Below are 22805 nucleotides of genomic sequence, written 5' to 3' on the forward strand. Positions count from 1 at the left end.
AGTAGATTTTTGAAACTTGAGATTTCTCCAACATTTTATCAAACTGAGATGGAGAGTCGAAATTCATTCTGAAAACTAATTTCAATACGCTATACAAAGTACTGCAGGTAAATTTCAAGTCGTTTTGGATCCTCCAGCGACTTTTTGAAAATTACTGGAGCCTCCAGTAGATTTTTAATCTCGAAATTCCCACAAAATTCCATTAAATTAGAGTTGTTAAGCTGAAATTTATTCTAAAAACTAATTTCAATACACTACAAAGTACTGCAGGTGAATTTCAAGTCGTTTTGGAGCCTCCAGCGACTTTTTGAAAATTACTGGAGCCTCCAGTAGATTTTTGAAACTTGAGATTTCTCCAACATTTTATCAAACTGAGATGGAAAGTCGAAATTCATTCTGAAAACTAATTTCAATACGCTATACAAAGTACTGCAGGTGAATTTCAAGTCGTTTTGGATCCTCCAGCGACTTTTTGAAAATTATTGGAGCCTCCAGTAGATTTTTAATCTCGAAATTCCCACAAAATTCCATTAAATTAGAGTTGTAAAGCTGAAATTTATTCTAAAAACTAATTTCAATACGCTATACAAAGTACTGCAGGTGAATTTCAAGTCGTTTTGGATCCTCCAGCGACTTTTTGAAAATTATTGGAGCCTCCAGTAGATTTTTAATCTCGAAATTCCCACAAAATTCCATTAAATTAGAGTTGTAAAGCTGAAATTTATTCTAAAAACTAATTTCAATACGCTACAAAGTACTGCAGGTGAATTTCAAGTCGTTTTGGATCCTCCAGCAACTTTTTGAAAATTACTGAAGCCTCCAGTAGATTTTTGAAACTTGAAATTTCTCCAACATTTTATCAAACTGAGATGGAGAGTCGAAATTCATTCCAATAAACAATTTCAATACGCTACGAAGTTGACAGCTGGTGTATTTCAAGACGTTTTGAAGCCTCTAGTGACTTTTTGAAGGGTTAATTGTATGGCGTTTTTTTTTTTTTTTTGGAATTTTGAAATTTCCTAAAAGCAGCTGGAAGCTTCAAACCATTTGAAACCGCCATGTAGTATGCGAAGTAAATTTTAGCTTGCCAACTCCATTTGTTAAATTAATGTTGGGGAAATTTCAAGCTTCAAAAATCTACTGGAGGCTCCAGTAATTTTCAAAAAAGTCGCTGGAGGCTCTAAAATGACTTGAATCCACCTGAAGTCGTCTTCAGGGGCTGTTAAAATTGATGTGTAGAGTAAATTTTAGCTTTCCATCTCCATTTGATGAAATTTTGGGGAAATTTCAAGTTTCAAAAATCTACTGGAGGCTCCAGTAATTTTCAAAAAAGTCGTTGGAAGCTCTAAAATGACTTGAACCCACCTGAAGTCGTCTTCACAGGGTGTTAAAATTGGAGTGTAGAGTACATTTCAGCTTTCCATCTCCATTTGATGAAATGTTGTGAAAATTTAAAGTTTCAAACATCTGCCGGAGGCTTCAGGAATTTTCAAAAACTCGCTGGAGGCTCCAAAACGACTTGAAATTCACCTGCAGTACTTTGTAGCGTATTAAAATTAGTTTTTAGAATAAATTTCAGCTTTACAACTCCAATTTGATAAAATTTTGTGGGAATTTCGAGTTTCAAAAATCTGCTGGAGGCTTCAGAACTGCTCAAAACGAGTTAAAACCGTTTCCAAACGATTTGGCAGGTCGAAAATAGGGTATATCCCAAATTTCAGCTTTCTTGGTCAATTTGGTGAAATTTTGATTTTTTTCCCTCATTTTTGGCCTAAATTGGATTTTCAAAAATTCACAAAAAATCGAAAAATGCACTTAAGCACGTGAAATTTTGACAGGTGATAAATTTTTGCATGTTCTTTCGATCTACCTTTGTAAAGTTTGAAAAATTTCGTGCAAGCACTATGTTGAAACGCAAAATCTGCGATTTCGGCTGACCTGTCAATCAAAATGGCCGCCATTTTGTAAGTAAGGCCAACTTTTTTTGGGCAATTTTGCTTTAAAATGTTCGTTAGGATGTCTCCTTTAAGAAAAAAGTTCCCCGGAGGATCGGTTGGTGGGGGGTGGGTGCAATTACTCCTATTGTCATATGCCGGACTATGAGCCAAATTTTTTCAGCTCGATCGGAGTTGATAAGTTATAAAAGAGATTCCTTTGTTACAGAAAAAAAAAAAACCAAAACCACAAAATTGATCCCTTTTGCTTTATTCAATAATTAAATAAATAACAATATGTACATAAAATCAAAATAATAAGTGTAATCAGAGTCAAATTGCATAAACAAATATACATTATACAATTCACTTCTTTACAAATAAGTACACATATAAGAGTCACGATGCGAATTAAAATAAAATCTGAAAAAAAAAAATATATAGGAAATAGCACGAAATAACAATAATAATAAATTATTGTTTAAAATTCTTATACAAGAATGGAACACAGTTCCGAACAATTTTCATCGTTAAAATACGATTACACCATACAGTTTGATGGAAAATTATCACAACTAAAAGAAGAAAGTAAATACAATACGTTATTATTATTATAATATAAATAATTTGAAAATTTTCAACACTATGTATTGAGCTTATTGGCATAATATTCATCGTATCGATCAAAAAAAAAAAAATCATCGGTTCATTAAACAACAACCATCAACTAATAGATAGGTACCTACATAAATATAAACCGTATGTTGGTAGGTAACTAAAAAAAAACCTTATTAATAATTACATAGAGTTGATGTTATTATTTCCCATTCCCGTGATCTTTTACAAGGACTAAGTACTTCAGGAGAAACAATTTTCTGCAATAATGTAGCCTCATGATAATACCTACATGTAAATGTGTTTCGATTATTAATTTGCAGAAATTATCGAACAATTATGGTTTTATTCTACTAAGTACAGGTAGGCAACCTGCAAGGAAATTACTTTTAGGCCAGGAATGCACGCTGGACCGGCAATCCGGAGGGCCTGGGTTCGATTCCCAGGCTGGGCACGAATTTTTCGTACGTTAGATGCATTAGAAAACAGGTCAATTATAGGTCAGTAAAAGAAAAGAGACTTCTTCTTATTTGAATGGTTTTATTCGGCGGTATTGAAACATTAAAAATATAAGAAGAGTTCGAAGCAAGGCGAAAATCACGTGAAAAATATTATTTTTGTTTTACGAAAAAGAAAAAAAACCTGCCTCCCTTATAAACACGAGTACTAATCTCGAATTTATTTATTTTTAACGTAGCAAAAAGGTGAATTAACACTGTAATTTGTGTACGGCATAGTTAAAATATTACATATTATAAGGTGACAGGGAGTCAAGTATATTAAGAATAAAATCATAGCTTTTTTTCAAATAACTATTCAAACTCGGGCTTTAATAAATTCAAGGACATGCCCTGTACATAAAATGAATAGCCATTTAAGCTCAGTACATTTAGGTGAAAAAAAGAGTGACAAAAATCGCCTGTAAAATATAGGTAATCTTACACATTGGTAAATTAACCACTGACGAATTGGATCACCGTAAACTGGGAGGGAATAAAATAAACGATCATCACTTCGCAATAATTCAACGTAATGTTTGATTAGGGATAAAAAAGCTGCTGCAGTATTTCAAACATATTGATTGAAAATGAAAAGTGAATAGACGTTTAAATAAATATCACACAACGAATCAATACATACTTTCAAAAGCAAAATTCATTCGACCAAATAACTTCGAATACCAATTCAATCTATTTTTAAAACAACCCACGCCATTATTTTTTTTTTATAATCTTCAAAATTCATTTCTATCTTCAGAAATTATCGAAAGTTCAACAATCAAGACTTGGACTGGCAAATGTGAACAAGATTTTCATTCGAAAACAAATTTCAAACATAAGTATCGTAATTAAAAAATAATTCTTATATTAATCTGAAATCCGAATAAATGACCAATTCGTCAAAGTATATAAGTTACAACTAGTTTGATTTTTTTTTTTTAAAAGATACATTTTCGTGTAATCTGTGCATAAAAGATTCAAATTAGCAAGATGATAATGCCTCGATCACTCGACTCTTTAATTAAGTATATCGCGATAAAATTTTTTCGGTACAATCTCTGCTTGGTAATTAGAAACCTTTTTATCTATCCTAAATAGTATGTTGTACATTCATATTGATAAATTAAGATGATAAGTACGAGTACTCGCCAAAAATGAGATTACTGCAACGTGATTACATTAATAAGAAATAACAATAAAATGCTTAAAAACCTAACACCAAAAATATTCCGCGTTGGTTTTTAAATAAAAACAATCTAGGTATATAACTGAACGCATTACTTGACTAGGTATTCGATTTCTCTCCATTATTATCGAGTCTCATCTCCAAAGCAGTGTTGTTGTATCGAAGTCAAACGCTTAATAAATTACAAGAACTTATGTACAATCATATTGACACCTTGAATGAAAGGTGCCAAATATAAGGTGAAAATACGAAGTAGAAACAATATTATAATGGTTTACGAAACGCCGATTAATTTTTTTACGTAAAAAATATATATATAGTAATATATTTTGGAAAATTAACTTACATATTTACACGATGAAATGGCACTTGGAATGTACACGTACATACATTAACTACTAGTAGAAGCTAAAGGTGATACAGGACTAATTGGTGAACGAGTTGAGTCGTGAAGACAACCATTTAACGTTACAACTAGCTTACGACTTCCTGCATGGTCTCGGTGTTCACATAACCAAATACCCTGCCATGTACCTAGATTCAGTTTACCGTCGGTTATTGGAATGGTTAACGAGGAGCCGAGAAAACACGCTTTCACATGAGCAGGCTGTAAATACACATATAAAAAAGCATATTATTAAATCGATTAATATACGAGATGAAATCTCGATTTTACTACAGTTACTCATATACTCACCATGTCATCTGGTCCTTCGCAAGAATGTCTGTAGGGTAAACCCTGAAAAAAAAGCGACACAAATGAGACTCTATTCTAGTGATCAAAATGAAATATAATACAGGACTTGTTATTCAAACCAAACTAACCTCAGGAACTATTTTGTTTAACATCATTTCCATATCGTCCCTGTTATCAAAAAAGAAATCATTAGGTAAGTGAAACATTCTGAGATATTATCGCAGGACTGTACGAAAACAAACTCACCTAACATCCGGATCCCAACTTTCATTCAAAGCTAAGCTTGCTGATGTATGTAAAACTGAAACATATCAATATAAGATTACTACTTCTGCGATCAACTAAAATTATAGCACTTCGGGGTATTCTACTTACTTTGCAAATGACATAAGCCAACTGAGAATTGACATAACTCTGGCATTTGTCTGAGGATTTCTTCAGTAACTAGATGAACTCCTCTGTGTTGTGGCCTCAAGTTCATTTTCCTTTGAAACCAAGCATTCCCAATTTGTATACCTCTTGTTGACGAAGCCATGATAAAAGATAAGTCATCTAAGACATTTATTACGAGATAAAAATTTCAACATGTAACTAGTCACAATCATTTACATGAATTGGAAAATGAGTAAACTTTAGCCAGAGTTTTACGAATGCGAAATGAAATGTCAATTTTATACAACTGATACTAGCGAGCTTTCGAAAATCGAACATCAATCAAAATACACAGCAAGAAACACGCCTCCATAACGTTCACAACCCTTTATAAAAACAATTCATACCCGCAGTTCTAACTTTCAACTTTGCACCAAAAGCTTCACAACTTACGAATAAAATTTCAGCTGTGTTTGGGACTGCCTTTGAAATTTTGTGTTTCGGTCTGTAAGGCCCGCAAAGGCCGTAACCGGATCATTAGTCATTACGGTATTTTGAAAAAAAAAAAAAAAAAAAGTTCGTCATCGAATGCAGTGTTGCCACGCTACCAGAAGAAAAATTTCGCTACGTCTTTGCTAATTTTGCGTTGCTCGTATGAAAAACACTGAAACTGAAATCACTGATATCAAACAATCGTTTCAAAATATTGCGAATTTGCAGAAAAATACACTACTTTTGTGACTTATTCGTTGAATTTTTGCTGTATAGAATAGAGTAGTCTTTAATTAATTTTTATTCGAGTGATAGAATGCAAATTATGTGAATTACGAAATGGGTAATCAGCTCGTTGGTGTCGCTCCTTCGCAGATTTTTCCTGTAGAGCACTATTTAACTCATCATCCCAACTTGAGATTCGATGGAAAGTAAGTACATAATTCCATTGTATCATAGAACAATAAACGTTTTAAAGCTGACTTGTTCGAGAAGCTAATCACGTTCTGTAGCTCTCGAATGAAATCTCCGAGTTGAGATTTATTTAATCGATTCCGTTCCAATTTCCAAACAAAACAGACGAACTTCGTGCTCTAGAGTCTGTATTGGTAACTGCTTCGTTTAAAATTATTCATGTTTTTTCCAGCCTCGGAAGCACGAGATTCTTCAAAGTGGCCAGAGCTGAATCAAGCGAAGGTTTAATCGTGGTCAAAGTGTTTGTTATGCATGATTTGTCTCTGCTGCTAAACAAGTATCAACAGGAAGTCGAAGAAATAAAGAATAAACTATCGTCATCTCTCAACTGTTTACCTTTTCGAAAAGCCATTGTAAGTATGAATATCCATCTGCTCAAAATTTCAGCTGCCATTCGTAATTACCTTCATTTTGGTATACTTTCAGGTATCTCATGGCGCTGCTTTTTTGATGAGAGAATATGTGAAATATAATTTATACGATCGTATTAGCACTAGACCATTTCTAGCTCTTATTGAAAAGAAATGGATCGCTTTTCAGATACTACTAGCGTTACATCATTGTCATAAAGTTGGAGTGAGTTGAATATCGTTCGGTGGTAATTTCTTTCTTTAAATCTGTCACTAAATCGAGTAAATACTTGTTTAGGTTTGTCACGGTGACGTAAAACTAGAGAACATCATGGTAACATCATGGCATTGGGTTATGTTGACTGATTTTGCCTCGTTTAAACCGACTTATTTGCCTGACGATAATCCGGCCGATTTTTCATTTTTTTTCGATACGTCGCGAAGAAGAACGTGCTACATTGCACCGGAAAGGTACTCGAATTGAGGTCTTATTTGCTCATTTTTCTAAATTCACATCATTAATGCGGATTTATTCGCTGCGTAGGTTTGTTAGCAATCCGGATAGTAACACGCTTCCTCTACAAGATGTTGAAAAGAACGAATTAACTCCAGCTATGGATATTTTCTCCGCTGGGTTTGTTATGATTGTCTTAAACCGTGTTATATATCGACTCGATTGTGTTTTAATATCGTTTGTGTTGGATTTATAGGTGCGTTTTAGCCGAGTTATTCTCAGATGGAAGACAACTGTTTGATTTATCTCAATTATTATCCTATAGAAATAACGAATTCGAACAAGTTCCTCATATTTTGAAAACTATCGAAGATCCCGCCGTTCAAGTAATAGTTTATTCGATCGTTAGACTATTTTATTCGGTTTTTTGTGCTAATATTTTTCCATTTGTTTAGCAATTGATTAGTGATATGATACAACGAAACCCATCGAAAAGACTATCAGCCGAATCGTATTTAGATAGAGAGAGAGGACGCCTATTTCCGGAATATTTTTACGATTTTCTTCAATTATATATGTCATTATTTTCCACCAGTTCGCCTACTATACTTTCTCCGGACGAAAAAATCGAAAGGTATTCATCTTGAATTTTGATTCCTTTGGGAAGATTTTATCGAAACGAGCAGTAAATGAGATTTTCGTTTTGTAGGCTGTATCAAGACAACGCTAACGTGATTAAATTATTAGAAGATAGCGAAGCTAAAGAAAAGAAAAAAAATTTAGGCGAAGATTACGAAGAAGGCGAATGCGAAGCTTTAGTACTGATTACAACGTTGGTTACGTCTTTCGTAAGGTAAACAATATCATCGAATCGCCTTATGAAATTTGATGTATTAGTCCAGCATATGACAAAAGGAGTAATTGCACCCCTCAGCCGATCCTCCGGGACAACTTTTTTCTTAAAGGGGACATCCTAAGGAACATTTTAAAGCAAACTTGCCCAAAAAAAGTTGGCATTACTTACAAAATGGCGGCTATTTTGATTGACAGGTCAGCCGAAATCACAGATTTTGCGTTTCAACATAGGACTTGCACAAAATTTTTCAAACTTTACAAAAGTAGATCGAAAGATCATGCAAAAATTCATCACCTGTCAAATTTTCAAGTGCTAAAGTGCGTTTTTCGATTTTTGGTGAATTTTTGAAAATCGAATTTTGGCCGAAAATGAGGAAAAAAATCAAAATTTTACCAAATTGACCAAGAAAGCTGAAATTTGGGATATACCGTATTTTCGACATGCCAAATCGATTGGAAACGGTTTCAACTCGTTTTGAGCAGTTCTGGAGCCTCCAGCAGATTTTTGAATCACGAAATTCCCACAAAATTCCATTAAATTGGAGTTGTGAAGCTGAAATTTATTCTAAAAACTAATTTCAATACGCTACGAAGTACTGCAGATGAATTTCAAGTCGTTTTGGATCCTCCAGCGAGTTTTTGAAAATTACTGGAGCCTCCAGTAGATTTTTGAAACTTGAAATTCCTCCAACATTTTATCAAACTGAGATGGAGAGTCGAAATTCATTCTGAAAACTAATTTCAATACGCTACGAAGTTGACAGCTGGTGTATTTCAAGACGTTTTGAAGCCTCTAGTGACTTTTTGAAGGGTTGTATGGCGTTCTTTTTTTTGAAAATTGAAATTTCTTAAAAGCATCTGGAAGCTTCAAAACCATTTGAAACCGCCATGTAGCATGCGAAGTAAATTTTAGCTTGCCAACTCCATTTGTTAAATTAATGAATTTCAAGTCGTTTTGAAGCCTCCAGCGACTTTTTAAAAATTCCAGAAGCCTCCAGCAGATGTTTGAAAATTTAAATTTTTACAAAATTTCATCAAAAGGAGATGAAAAGTTGAAATTTACTCTACACTCCAATTTTAACACCCTGTGAAGACGACTTCAGGTGGGTTCAAGTCATTTTAGGGCCTCCAGCAACTTTTTTGAAAATTACTGGAGCCTCCAGCAGATTTTTGAAACATTAAATTTTCAGAAAATTTCATCAAATGGAGATGGAAAGCTGAAATTTACTCTACACTCCAATTCTAACACCCTCTGAAGACAATTTCAGATGGGTTCAAGTCATTTTAGGGTCTCCAGCGACTTTTTTGAAAATTACTGGAGCCTTCAGCAGATTTTTGAAACTTTAAATTTTCACAAAATTTCATCAAATGTTGATGGAAAGCTAAAATTTACTCTAGACTCCAATTTTAGCTCCCTCTGAAGACGACTTTAGGTGGGTTCAAGTCATTTTAGGGCCTCCAGCGACTTTTTTGAAAATTACTGGAGCCTCCAGTAGATTTTTGAAACTTGAACTTTCCCCAACATTAATTTATCTAATGGAGTTGTCAAGCTAAAATTTACTTCACAGACTACATGGTGGTTTCAAATGGTTTTGAAGCTCCCAACTACTTTTAGGAAATTTCAATATTTCAAAAAAAAAAACGCCATACAACCCTTCAAAAAGTCGCTGGAGGCTCCAAAACGTCTTGAAATACATCAGCAGTCAACTTCGTAGCGTATTGAAATTAGTTTGCAGAATGAATTTCGACTCTCCATCTCAGTTTGATGAAATTTTGGGGAAATGTCAAGTTTCAAAAATCCACCGGAGGCTCCGGTAATTTTCAAAAAAGTCGCTGGAGGCCCTAAAATGACTTGAACTCACCTGAAGTCGTCTTCACAGGGTGTTAGAATTGGAGTGTAGAGTACATTTCAGCTTTCCATCTCCATTTGATGAAATGTTGTGAAAATTTAAAGTTTCAAACATCTGCTGGAGGCTTCAGGAATTTTCAAAAACTCGCTGGAGGCTCCAAAACGACTTGAAATTCACCTGCAGTACTTTGTAGCGTATTAAAATTAGTTTTTAGAATAAATTTCAACTTTACAACTCCAATTTGATAAAATTTTGTGGGAATTTCGAGTTTCAAAAATCTGCTGGAGGCTCCAGAACTGCTCAAAATGAGTTGAAACCGTTTCCAAACGATTTGGCAGGTCGAAAATGGCGTATATCCCAAATTTCAGCTTTCTTGGTCAATTTGGTAAAATTTTGATTTTTTCCCCTCATTTTTGGCCTAAATTGGATTTTCAAAAATTCACAAAAAATCGAAAAATGCACTTAAGCACGTGAAATCTTGACAGGTGATAAATTTTTGCATGATCTTTCGATCTACCTTTGTAAGGTTTGAAAATTTTCGTGCAAGTCCTATGTTAAAACGCAAAATCTGCGATTTCGGCTGACCTGTCAATCAAAATGGCCGCCATTTTGTAAGTAAGGCCAACTTGTTTTTGGGCAAGTTTGCTTTAAAATGTTCCTTAGGATGTCCCCTTTAAGAAAAAAGTTGTCCCGGAGGATCAGTGGAGGGGTGCAATTACTCCTATTGTGATATGCCGGACTATATTTTTTAATTCAAGTATCTAATATAAAAATACCACTAATTACAGGGGTCTGAAAACTTCTTCTTCTAAATTAAAGGCTTTAGAAATTCTGTTCACGCTTTCCAAGCATACGTCCGTTGAAACAATATTGGATAGAATTATCCCTTACATCGTAAGCTGATTCTTTTGATATCGAATGTGAACGAATAAATTTCTCATGATCCTTAGTATTAATCTTATATGAATTTTCAGCTCGATTTGTTACAAGATGGATGTACTAGAGTTTGCATTTCCGCCATTCATACCATTAATAATTGCCTAAATCTTATTCAATCTGTGCCTCCGAGCGATGCTAATATATTTCCAGAGTACATTCTGCCAGCGTTGACTCCAGTAAGTTAATAATAATGAAACTTGATCAGTTTTGATGGAAAATTTAATTAATTCGAATACTATTTTTTTCGTTAGATTTCTCAACATAAAGAAGTAGCTGTTAGAACTGCTTTAGCCGAAGTAATCGCGCAAATATCGGAGACTTCTATGAAGTAAATCATCGTTGAAAACTTCAATCTGACGTCTTCGAGTTTCGCAATCGATTTAATTCAATTTTCTTTCAGATTTTTGGAATATACTCAAACAGTCACGTTGGAGAATCACGAAATACCTTGTCATACTTTCGAAAGCGAAGTTGCTACGTTACACGAGATGATCAGACAATGTGTTTCTTCGTTATTCACTGATTCGCAAAATATCGTGAAACGTACCTTGATTGAAAACGGTATCGTTAGACTGTGCACATTCTTCGGTAAAATAAAATGTAAGTCCATCGCTCAAAAAGTACGCGGATGTAAAAATAAGTGACTGTTTGTTAATATTTCTCATTTTCGTTCGTATCGCAGCTAACGAAATTGTCCTATCGCATATGGTAACATTTCTCAACGATAAAAACGACAAACAACTGAGAGCATCGTTTTTTGATTGTATTCCCGGAGTAGCTGGATATATTGGAATATTTTGCACAGATATGCTGATTCCCTTATTACTTCAGGTAACTACGATTTCAGAATTTTTCATCGGAAAACAAATTATTTAGACTTTTTTCGAGTTGAAACTTAATCGTTAATCGATAATTTCAGGGAACGACCGATTCGGAAGAATACATTATCAGAAAAGCGATCAATTCGATGTCAGCGATGACCGAATTGGGTCTTTTTAAAAAGAGCACTTTACTGACTCTAATCAACGGTACTGCCTGTCTCATGATTCATCCCAATTTATGGATTAGACGAGTAATTATTCGTGCACTTTCACGTCTCATTTTGTTCCACGAGAAAAACATTTAATTTCAACGATACGTTTATTTTTTAGGCTGTAGTTGGCTTCATAAAGAGAATCACTCGTATCCTATCACCTCTAGAAGTCGAATGTCACGTATCTCCGATAATCATAAAATTCATGAAACACGCGATTCACCAATTAGATACCGAAGTGAGTGGATTACGAGTAAACCTAGAATTTAATATTATTGCATCTGTTCGTCGTTATGAAATGACTGTCACTTTACAGAAATACGTACTGAATGCTTTGCAACCTCCGATACCGAGATTTATACACGATAACGTTTATAAATCTAACGATCTGGAGTTATTTCTCAACACGTTGGAAGCTCGACGTGGTGCCAGGCAAATGGGTGCCAGAACTGAAGAAATATTTTCATCGTCGTTGATCCGACATTCTACTACTTTTCAAGCTGTAGGCATTTTTTCATCGTTTTAATGAAATAATTTTTTGATCGCCTGTTTTTTTCCTTCACTGTAAATAGTCTTCTGATTCATTTTGGATTTTTTCAGCTTTTCCGACGTTTATGTTCCGAAGGAATGGACGACACGGTCGAAGACAAGATACTTTTGATGGCTGATCATTACAAAAAATTGAATCAGTATTACATCAATGTTGAAAAACCCTCGGCTCCTACTGGAAAGGTGAAGGTAGTAAGTTGATTAATTTTCTTTGTGCTGGCTGTCCGAATGCTGCTTTCGACGTGGGGTTTTGGGTGTCTTTCGTGGTGTGTTTCGTTATACCTGTGTACTTTTTTCGAACTTGCATGAGCTCATTTGTGAATTTTGGGTATTTTCAACTAATCATCAATCATCATTGTTCTACGTACATTGGAGTAAGTTATTGTTTGTGTTGTTGATTAACCTGTTGTTCGTCTTGTGCATTTGTATGTGTGTTTGTGAAGAGCTTTTATGGGCTTTCGAATGATTTTTCGTGGGTTCTCGATATTATGTAATTATCTCATCGTTATTAGTTCAGAATCTGGAATCATGCGAAGCTTTTACTAAATTGAAATACCTGATTGAATCTAATATTGTATTTTTTGCCTGTTTCATCAGATCGATGTGAGTCATTTGCAGCATGGTATCAAATTCCATACGGTGCATTTTTCGAAATCTGATATTTTATCGAAAGATACACGATCGAATGTCTCTCACAGGTACATTTATCAGTATAATTTATTCGTTAAATGTATTAAAAAATCGCTATAGGAGAATATATTTGTGAATTATTTATTCAGAAAACGATTCGACGATGGAGGATCTCATTTAGTCGGCGGAATGAACGAAGAATGGAAACATATGTTCGGTATAAATAACTCATCGTCGAAACAAGGCATTCATTCGTCAGATACTTTGTACGTGACTGTTTTTTCGCTTGTATTTCATAGCAACGTTTGTTTTCGTTATTATAATTGATATTTGTTCTCTCCTCAGACACGAATCCATTTCGAGTAAAAAATCCAGCACATTTTCGGTAGACCAGAGCCTCGAAGCTGAAAGTATCCAAGAACATTCATACGTTCAATGTGAGCCATCCACTAGCTCTAATTCTACGATTTTCGACTTTTGAAGAACTGAAAAAAAAAATTATTCTTACAATGATTAATTTTACAGATCGTTACCCACCTTGTAAGACCGACTTGAATAAAATAATTCGTACGAAACAAGAACAATACGAAAGTGCCGTCGTAGCTCAAGATTACCTAGAAAACGCAATACTTTCGCCCAGCTTGCCTCCTCCCGGTTGGGAATTCCGTTCATCTTTAATAGCTCATTTACACGAACATAAATCGGCCGTGAATAAGTAATTCGCACTCTTTATTTCATCCTTCGATCAGTTTTCTACACACGAATATGTCGCTAAAATCAATTTTTATTACAGACTTGTGACAATACCCGGATCAAATCTATTTGCTAGTTGCTCCGATGATCAATGCGTGAAACTATGGGATTGTAGTAAAATAGAAGGACGTAATATCGCCAATAAATCAAAACTAACGTATAATACCAAAAGCGGCGGTCTTAATAGCATGACTATCTGTCGCAACAATCAATCTTTGGCTGTGTGTAGTAATTCGGGAAATGTATCAGTGCTCAAGTGAGTTGAATTGTATTTTTATAGACCTATAAATGAACGATAAAATTATTTTATAAATTATAAAATACGTTGTAATTTACAGTATCGATTCTGGAGGCAAAATGTCAACGCTGCATTCGAGAAAATTAGATTTGAAAAAAGATGGCTGTGCAGTGGATATTGCCTATTTTGATCCTGGTATAGTTTGAAAAAAGAAAATCTCTACGAAACGTGAAATTTTACGCAACGTGATTAATGTGAATTTTTTTTGCAGGGCATCAATCCGTCGTTGTGTATGTGACGATGTATGGTACAATCGTAGGATGGGATCTGCGAGCCTACGAAGACGCTTGGAGAATTGATAGTAAATCCAAACAAGGTAATAATTTGGTATTGATGAGCAAATTCAGCCGCAATAAATAGCAATACCTAGTGTCCTTTAATTTTCTGAAAAGCATGAAAAAAAAAACATTCAAATTCCTGGAAATCTTCAAAGAATTAAAAATTCATGAAATATTTATAAATTGAGGTAACTTGGTCACTTGCTTGGAACGTCGTTTAAAATTGGTAAAATACGAATTGGATTTGAGCACCCTGTAAAAATTTGCTAAAATAAAAAATATTAATATCTAATGAAGGGAATGAAGTGAAAATTGGATCACATTGGAGGCGAATTTGAGGAATTGATTTGAAAATTCGCATATCTGAAGGTTTTTGGTCTTGATTATGTAAAATATAATTACTAGGGCTAGGATTTTCAAGCGCTATCAAACACGTTTTAAGCGCTATAAAAAAGCAATAAAAATGTAAGAAAAAAGCAAAAACAAGCGCTATCAAATCCTACCATGTTACGTATCAAAATGAAGGTTTTTTCAAACCGAGCAAGACCCCTCCTTTAAATATATGTACAACTTGAACCAAAATGAACTAAAAGATGAAAAAAAGAAAAAAAAGGAACAAACCTGAAACTAAAAATTTAATAAAAAATAAAATAAAATAAAAATAGAAAAATGAAAACTGAATCTGTTATTTTTCAGTTTTTCTTCCCTTGTTTTTTTGAACTCATCTTTTTTTAACAACTATTTTTTTTTCAAAAATGTGCAAAAAGTTGATAAATTTTTGTATTTTTGGAACTTATTTCTTCATTTTATCAATTTTTTACCAAAAAAAAGCGGTAACGACGAAAAAAAGCCCCAAAAAAGCAAAATTTCCGCCTTTTTTGCCCAAAATAAGCATTTTAAAGCATTTACACCCAAAAAAAGCAAAAAAAAGCACTATCAACTTTCACCATTTGCCTCAGAATGGAATGAAACGCAAAGAAAATATATTTATGCCGTATAGGGTGTTGCTACAAAAAAAAAGCATTATCATAAAAATCCTAGCCCTAATAATTACTAAATATACCTAATTAAATAATATTGTTATAAAAATGAAAAAAATGACTATTTTTTTGATTGAATTCCAGGTGTGATTACTACAATGTGCATGGACTCGTTCCAAAATTGTTTGATATTGGGTACCGGATGCGGTTATCACACGTGCATCGATTTAAGATTCAGATTACCTATTACTTCAGTCGTTCATCCGTACAGTAAGTTGAATAAGAATCGTAGAATTTATTTCCATAAATAGCAACTGTTTTGAAACATTTTAAAAGAAAATGATTTTTTGAATAGTTGAATGTGCATGCGGAGGGGGAGGGATTACAGTTTTTTGCTTTTTGGTTGTAGGTCAATAGAAATATTAGTTAAAAATCCAATAACAATTTTTTTTCGTGAATTTGCGTAATCTTGTCTTTATGATATTGACATTTTTGAGGAAAAAAAGAAAAAACATTTTTATGTCTAAAAATTTTGAGAAAAATAATTTTTTTTTGTTTGAACGGAATGAATTTTTTTTGATTTGAACGAAACCAAGCTGGATCTGTCCTGAATCCCCCCCCCCTCATCCAAATTTCATGTGGTTGAGTTCAATTTTGGTGAATTTTTGAAAAATACAGTATGACACAAAAGTAGAGCTCGGTGGGTGTTATTTCCAAGTGGAAAGAGCTGGCGAGTAAGCGAGATGAATGAACCGGCGTTGAGTAGGGAAAAACAAGGGCTTTCAAAAGCGACCTTGAAAATTTCAGGCCCAAGCACAGGGTGTCCACAAATTGAAAAACCGGTTTGGTCAAAAAATTCAAACTGGTTTTTATTGGTGCAATGTATGTATTCTACACATTAGGGCGACAAAAATGTGATATGAATTTTTTGAAACCGGTTCATTAATTTGCAACCAGTTATCAACAATTGACAAATTGTAGATAGCGAAAAAAGCTTGAAACAAAAGTTGTAGAGCGTGAAAAATTACATAATTCTTAGTCCGGCATATGGCAATAGGAGTAATTGCACGCCCCTCTCGGCCGATCCTCCGGGATAACTTTTTTCTTGAAGGGGACATCCTAAGGAACAGTTTAAAGCAAACTTGCTCAAAAAAAAAGTTGGCCTTACTTACAAAATGGCGGTCATTTTGATTGACAGGTCAGCCGAAATTGCGGATTTTGCGTTTCAACATAGGACTTGCACGAAATTTTTCAAACTTTGCAAAGGTAGATCGAAAGATCATGCAAAAATTTATCACCTGTCAAAATTTCAAGTGCTAAAGTGCGTTTTTCGATTTTTGGTGAATTTTTGAAAATCTAATTTAGGCCAAAAATGAGGGGAAAAATCAAAATTTTACCAAATTGACCAAGAAAGCTGAAATTTGGTGTATACACCCTATTTTCGACATGCCAAATCGACTGGAAACGGTTTCAACCCGTTTTGAGCAGTTCTGGAGCCCCCAGCAGATTTTTGAAACTCGAAATTCCCATAAAATTCCATCAAATTGGAGATGTAAAGCTAAAATTCATTCTAAAAACTAATTTCAATACGCTACGAAGTACTGCAGGTGAATTTCAAGTCGTTTTGGATCCTCCAGCGACTTTCTGAAAATTCCTGATGCCTCCAGCAGATTTTTGAAACTTCAAATTTTCTCAAAATTTCATCAAATGGAGATGGAAAGCTGAAATTTACTCTACACTTCAATTTTAACACCCTCTGAAAACGACTTTTGTTGGATTTCAAGTCATTTTAGAGCCTCCAACGATTTTTTGAAAGTTACTGGAGCCTCCAGTAGATTTTTGAAACTTGAAATTTCCCCAAAATTTCATCAAACTAAGATGGAGAGTCGAAATTCATTCTGCAAACTAATGTCAATACTCTACGAAGTTCACTGCTGGTGAATTTCAAGTCGTTTTGGCGCCTCCAGCAACTTTTTGAAAGGTTGTATGACGTTTTTTTGGAAAATTGAAATTTCCTAAAAGTAGCTGGAAGCTTCAAAACCATTTGAAACCACCATGTAGTCTGCGAAGTAAATTTCAGCTTGCCAACTCAATTTATTGATAAATTAATGTTAGGGAAATTTCAAGTTTCAAAAATCTACGGGATGCTCCAGTAATTTTCAAAAAAGTCGCTGGAGGCTCCAGAACGACTTGAAATCCACCAAAAGTCGTTTTCAGAGGATGTTAAAATTGGAGTGTAGAGTAAATTTCAGCTTTCCACCTCCATTTGATGAAATTTTGTGAAAATTTGAAGTTTCAAACATCTGCTGGAGGCATCAGGAATTTTCAAAAAGCCGCTGGAGGATCCAAAACGACTTGAAATTCACCTGCAGTACTTCGTAGCGTATTGAAATTAGTTTTTAGAATAAATTTTAGCTTTACATCTCCAATTTGATGGAATTTTGTGGGAATTTCGAGTTTCCAAAATCTGCGGGGGGGGGGGGGCTTCAGAACTGCTCAAAACGGGTTGAAACCGTTTCCAGTCGATTTGGCATGTCGAAAATAGGGTATTCACCAAATTTAAGCTTTCTTGGTCAATTTGGTAAAATTTTGATTTTTTCCCTAATTTTTGGCCTAAATTCGATTTTCAAAAATTCACCAAAAATCGAAAAACGCACTTTAGCACTTGAAATTTTGACAGGTGATAAATTTTTGTATGATTTTTCGATCTACCTTTGCAAAATTTGAAAAATTTCGTGCAAGTCCTATGTTGAAACAAGTAAGGCCAACTTTTTTTTTGGGCAAGTTTGCTTTAAAATGTTCCTTAGGATGTCCCCTTTAAGAAAAAAGTTGTCCCGGAGGATCGGCCGGGGGGGGGGGGGTGCAATTACTCCTATTTTCATACGCCGGACTATCTGTCTACAGGGTATCTAACAGGTAGTGCAAGTAGTGAAAGTAGTGAAAAAGTAGTGATTTTTAAAATGGGTAGTGAAAGTAGTGAAAAAGTAGTGAATTTTGTTAAAAAGGTAGTGAAAAAATGAAAAAATTCAAATTTGTTCCTTTTTCTCGATTTTTATTCTGTAGAAAAGAGCTCATTTGTCGACTTTTTTAGAGCTTGAATTACACATTTTTGAGAGCTTTTGCCCTCGCGTCGCTCGGGCTGTTTACTCTTTTCGCCATGAAAAACTATTGTTCAAATTCAAGAAATGTTCAAAGTTTGAATCAGAAAAATAAACTCCTCCCTGCATGAAGAAAATTTTTTTTCACTTCTCGAAACATGAATTTTTGAAAGTTTCTGCCCTCGCTTCGCTCGGGCTCGTTTGCTTTTTTTTTCAATTTTAAATTTTTTAAAGAAAAAAAATCATTTGAATTTCAAAATTTTGTTCTTATAATAAAATTAACCAATTCGTCACACTAAAAATCATCTCTTTTGACACATATGTACCTCCCTCTCGAAATTAAAAATTTGGTTTGTTTGAAGAAAAAGTTTTTTATTCGCCCAATTTCATTACATGAGCACAAATAAACCTTTGACGTGAAAAAAAAATCAAAAATTGAAATGATAAAATTATATTTTCGACATCCGCTTGCTTGAAAAAAATCTTGGGTTGTTGAAGACATTTGAAAACTAAAAGCGAAAAATTCTAATGTAAAATTTTGCTTCCCCCCGGCTCCTTTTTTTTAAAATAAAATCTCTTGTGTTTAAAAAATGTCCTGCTAAAGTTCTGGTTTTTTATTTTGAAATTTTGTTTGACACCTTGTCTTATAACGAATGTAATAAGCTCGTTTATTTGTATTGTTTTTTTCAATAATTTTGATTGAAATTACAAATTTTCTTCCAGTTTCAATTTTTTTTTAAATTTTCATGTGAAAAATTTGACTTTCTCGAATTTTTTTTTTGTGGGGAGGGGGGCAGGTTGAGTGGATGGCATTCTGAAAATTTGGTTGAAAAAAGGTAGTGAAAAAAGCAGTGAAAAAGTAGTGATTTTTTCAAAAAAAAATCCGTTAGATACCCTGGTCTAATCACATTTTGAAACCAGTAGTTCATCATTTCGCATTTAGCAACCAGTTTTTGACAATCGTCTAAAAATTGGAGATAAAGAGAAAAGCTTGAAACATAACTTGTAGAGTGTGAAAAATTGAACTATTTTCGATAATCAAATTTTGAAACTAGTTCATTAATTCGCAGCAAACTATCGAAAGTTCCCTGGTTGCAAATTAATGAACTGGTTTCAAAATCCGATCAGCAAAAATGGTTCAATTTTTCACTCTCTGCAACTTTTGTTTAAAGTTTTCTTCTCCATCTTTAATTTTTAGCTGGTTGTCAAAAACTGGTTCCCAAATGCGAACCAATGAACCGGTTTCAAAATGTAATCGAACAGGATTGTGTAATTTTTCACGTCGTACAACTTTTGTTTCAAGCTTTTTTCTAGATCTTCAATTTTTATGTAGTTTTTGATAACTGGTTGCAAATTAATGAACCGGTTTCGAAATCTAATCAGCGAAAATGGTTCAATTTTTCACGCTCCACAACTTTTGTTTTGAGCTTTTTTCTCTATCTCCAATTTTTAGGCGATTGTCAAAAACTGGTTGCTAAATGTGAACCAATGAACCGGTTTCAAAATGTGATTGGACAGAATTGTGTAATTTTTCACGCTCTACAACTTTTGTTTGAAGCTTGCTTCTCCATCTCAAATTTTAAGCGATTGTCAAAAACTGGTTGCTAAATGTGAACCAATGAACCGGTTTCAAAATGTGATTGGACAGAATTGTGTAATTTTTCACGCTCTACAACTTTTGTTCCAAGCTTTTTTCTCTATCTACAATTTTTGAGTATTTTTTGTTAACTGGTTGCAAATTAATGAACCGGTTTCAAAAAATTCATGTCACATTTTTGTCGCCTTAGTGTGTAGAATACATTGCGCCCATAAAAACCAGTTTGAATTTTTTGACCAAACCGGTTTTTCAATTTGTGGGCACCCTGTGCTTGGACCTGAAATTTTCAAGGTCGCTTTTGAAATCCCTTATTTTTCCCTACTCAACGCCGCTTCATTCATCTCGCTAGCTCTTTCCACTTGGAAGTGAAAGCCACCGAGCACTACTTTTGTGTCATACTGTATACAAATTTTTAAAAAAACTGTTGAGGGTGATTTTCAAACTTTTTCATGAAATTAAAATTTTTTAGCGAAGTGAACCAATTTAAATGATTTTTCAAATTCAACTCTCATGAATTAGGAACTAATGCTAGTTTCAGTGAATTCTGGAGCCTCCAGCGATTTCTTAATCTTCTCCAGAAATTTCAAATCGCTCTGGAAAGGCCAAAATTGAACTTGAGCCAGTGTTAATTTGATCAGTGCGCATATAGAGCATCTTCTTTACCGTTTTAGGTGGTTTTCAAAAAATTCCAGGAGTGCCAGTTTAAAAATAAATTTTTTGACCGATTTGTAAATTCTAGAAAAAATTTAAAAATTGGATTTTCAATGAAGATATGTAACAAAACGGTCTTGAGGGTTCCCAATTATAGCACCAACCAAAGTCACATGCGCTGAAGTTCATTTTCGGTCTTTCCAGAGAACTTTAAAATTTCTGGAGAAAATTTGAAAACTCGATGGCGTCTCCAAAAATGATCAAATTGCGACTGTTTTTGAGTCAGGTGATTTCGTAGACATTTCCTTCTTTGAAGTTTGAATTTTTTCAATTTTCCTGGAATTATTCTTAATTTGGTCAAAAATTCATTTTTCAACTCAAACTCGTGGAATTTTGCGGTGACCACTTAGAATGGTCGAGATGGTACCCAATAAGTAAGGACTGAAGTTATGGATTCCAAAGTTCGTTTTTTACCCTTCCACAGCGATTTGAATTCTCTGAAGGAAATTTAAAAATTGATGGAGGCTCCAGAATGATCCAAAATTAGTGAATTGAATTGAGGGATTTTATTCACGTGAGTTCACTCGATTCGAAAAAAAAATCATTATATTTCATGAAAAAGTTTGAAAATTGCGTCGAAAAAAAACTGGTTTCTTGGATTTTTAAATTTTCAAAAATTCGCCCAAAATTTAAAAATCAACGTTGGGACTTGAAATTTTGGTAACCACTACCAGAGTTTCAAGACATGTTCTTTTCATCTAACTTGGTATCGTTGAAATCGGAGAGAGTGAGATTGAAAGGTCCCTTCATCGTTAGATGTAGAGAAAAAAATTATTCATTCGATGGAGATTCGTAATTTAAGGGATCTCTCGCATGCTACACTGATTCTATATCTCTTTGTCTAGTTTTACTTTACTTTTGGGTAAAAAAAAACTCGTCAAAACCGAATCAATTGATTGATTTTCACGTTCAACAGACGCCAGAGTACGTAAAGTGATCAGACACCCGAAAGAATCATCGTGGATTATCTCATCGGTGCATGGAAATAACGAAATATCCGTTTGGGATATGGAAACCGGTTCTCGACAGCTTAATTTCTGGGCTAATGAAACTCCCCCTCTTTCCAAACCGACCGTGAGTAAAATTTTGAAAAAAATTCAGATATTGAGAATTTTCATTGAAAACGTGTTTCGATTATTTAGGAAAATGGGAACAGCACTTGCGCTTTGTACGCGTATTATTCTGAACGTTCGCATATTTTGTTATCTGGTGGAACCGATCAAAGAATCAGAAAATGGTGCTTGAAACCTTTCATCGACGAATGCAACGTTGTAATACCTTCTGCGAATGATTATCCTCAAACTACGTATAACTATAGGTAAATTTGAGATAAACATTAAACAAATCTCGTCATAAATTAGAAAAATACTATTTTTGAAATAATTTCCAGCGATCGTCTGGTCGATGGAACTCGTGTGATAGAAGAACATTGCCAGTTATCGGTTCAAAAAGAAAAATCAATGGATAACGAAAGGCAAGGAGTCACGATGAATGACACCTCGCAACTGGCTGCCGGACCTGAGCTGCCTTCTTCCGGTCATCGAGATACGATTACCGATATAACCATGTGCCAAACACCAACTCAATGTTTTCTGGTTACTTCAGCACGCGATGGTGTCATCAAAGTGTGGAAGTGATTAGAATATTTTACTCGTCTGTGATCTTTTTAATTATAATTTAGTTAATTGTTTTATTTTATTCGTACGGTGCGATACGAACACGATGTGTACGTTTAGATCTATAGTAGGTAGTTCTCGAGTTACGGATACAAAAGCGTGCACTGCCTGTGTAAATATTGAAGAAAATCTACTAAAAAGCGTTTTAGTAATTTTTATTGTATTCGAGTCGTTTAAATTTACTCCCCCATTTTCCGCTCTCCTCTTACTAGAATTAAGTCGATGTTATTTTCGGAGCTGTAATAATTAACGTAAGTGTTCGTTCGAATTTTTTTCATTTTCTAAATTTTTATAATCAAATTTTTGACGTTTTTTTTTCTCTCCTCAAATGATACGCTTTTTATATACGCAGTTTTGTTTACTTGTTCGTTATAGTTACCAAAGTAAACATTACTATTATGCTATTTTCCTTCCTGATATGTTTTAAATATTTTTTCGCTTGACTTAATAAATTGTTTTAATATTTGTTTATTCGAGTGTGTCG

The 22805-nt window shown here is 34.1% G+C and overlaps 2 protein-coding genes across 4 annotated transcripts; one reads left to right on the forward strand and one right to left on the reverse strand.

Annotated features, from left to right (window-relative positions):
- Positions 1-2189: 2189 nt before the first annotated feature.
- Positions 2190-5826, reverse strand: LOC135841680 (UPF0047 protein YjbQ). The gene is made up of 5 exons (XM_065358785.1): positions 5308-5826; positions 5179-5233; positions 5061-5100; positions 4933-4974; positions 2190-4842 (listed from the first exon to the last, which is right to left on the reverse strand). The coding sequence occupies exons 1-5, from the start codon at positions 5465-5467 to the stop codon at positions 4627-4629; spliced, it is 513 nt and encodes a 170-aa protein (XP_065214857.1). The 5' UTR covers positions 5468-5826; the 3' UTR covers positions 2190-4626.
- A 161-nt stretch (positions 5827-5987) lies between these two features.
- On the forward strand, positions 5988-22338 carry Vps15 (vacuolar protein sorting 15). 3 transcript variants are annotated; one of them, XM_065358779.1, is made up of 28 exons: positions 5988-6227; positions 6443-6623; positions 6697-6846; positions 6919-7091; positions 7165-7254; positions 7331-7460; positions 7530-7708; positions 7784-7927; positions 10568-10673; positions 10754-10894; positions 10970-11046; positions 11119-11318; positions 11401-11549; positions 11638-11790; positions 11870-11989; positions 12068-12253; positions 12352-12492; positions 12898-12998; positions 13080-13196; positions 13276-13367; positions 13456-13645; positions 13724-13939; positions 14022-14116; positions 14193-14297; positions 15384-15509; positions 21562-21719; positions 21788-21963; positions 22036-22338. In XM_065358779.1, exons 1-28 carry the CDS (start codon positions 6136-6138, stop codon positions 22280-22282), a joined length of 4035 nt encoding a protein of 1344 aa, XP_065214851.1. In that variant the 5' UTR covers positions 5988-6135; the 3' UTR covers positions 22283-22338. The 3 variants fall into 3 exon arrangements, with proteins under 3 accessions (XP_065214851.1, XP_065214852.1, XP_065214853.1); XM_065358780.1 differs by having other exon boundaries at positions 12352-12489; XM_065358781.1 differs by having other exon boundaries at positions 12352-12483.
- The last annotated feature ends 467 nt before the right edge of the window (positions 22339-22805 follow it).

The sequence above is a fragment of the Planococcus citri genome, chromosome 3 (assembly GCF_950023065.1).
Source record: "Planococcus citri chromosome 3, ihPlaCitr1.1, whole genome shotgun sequence".
NCBI lineage: Eukaryota > Metazoa > Arthropoda > Insecta > Hemiptera > Pseudococcidae > Planococcus > Planococcus citri.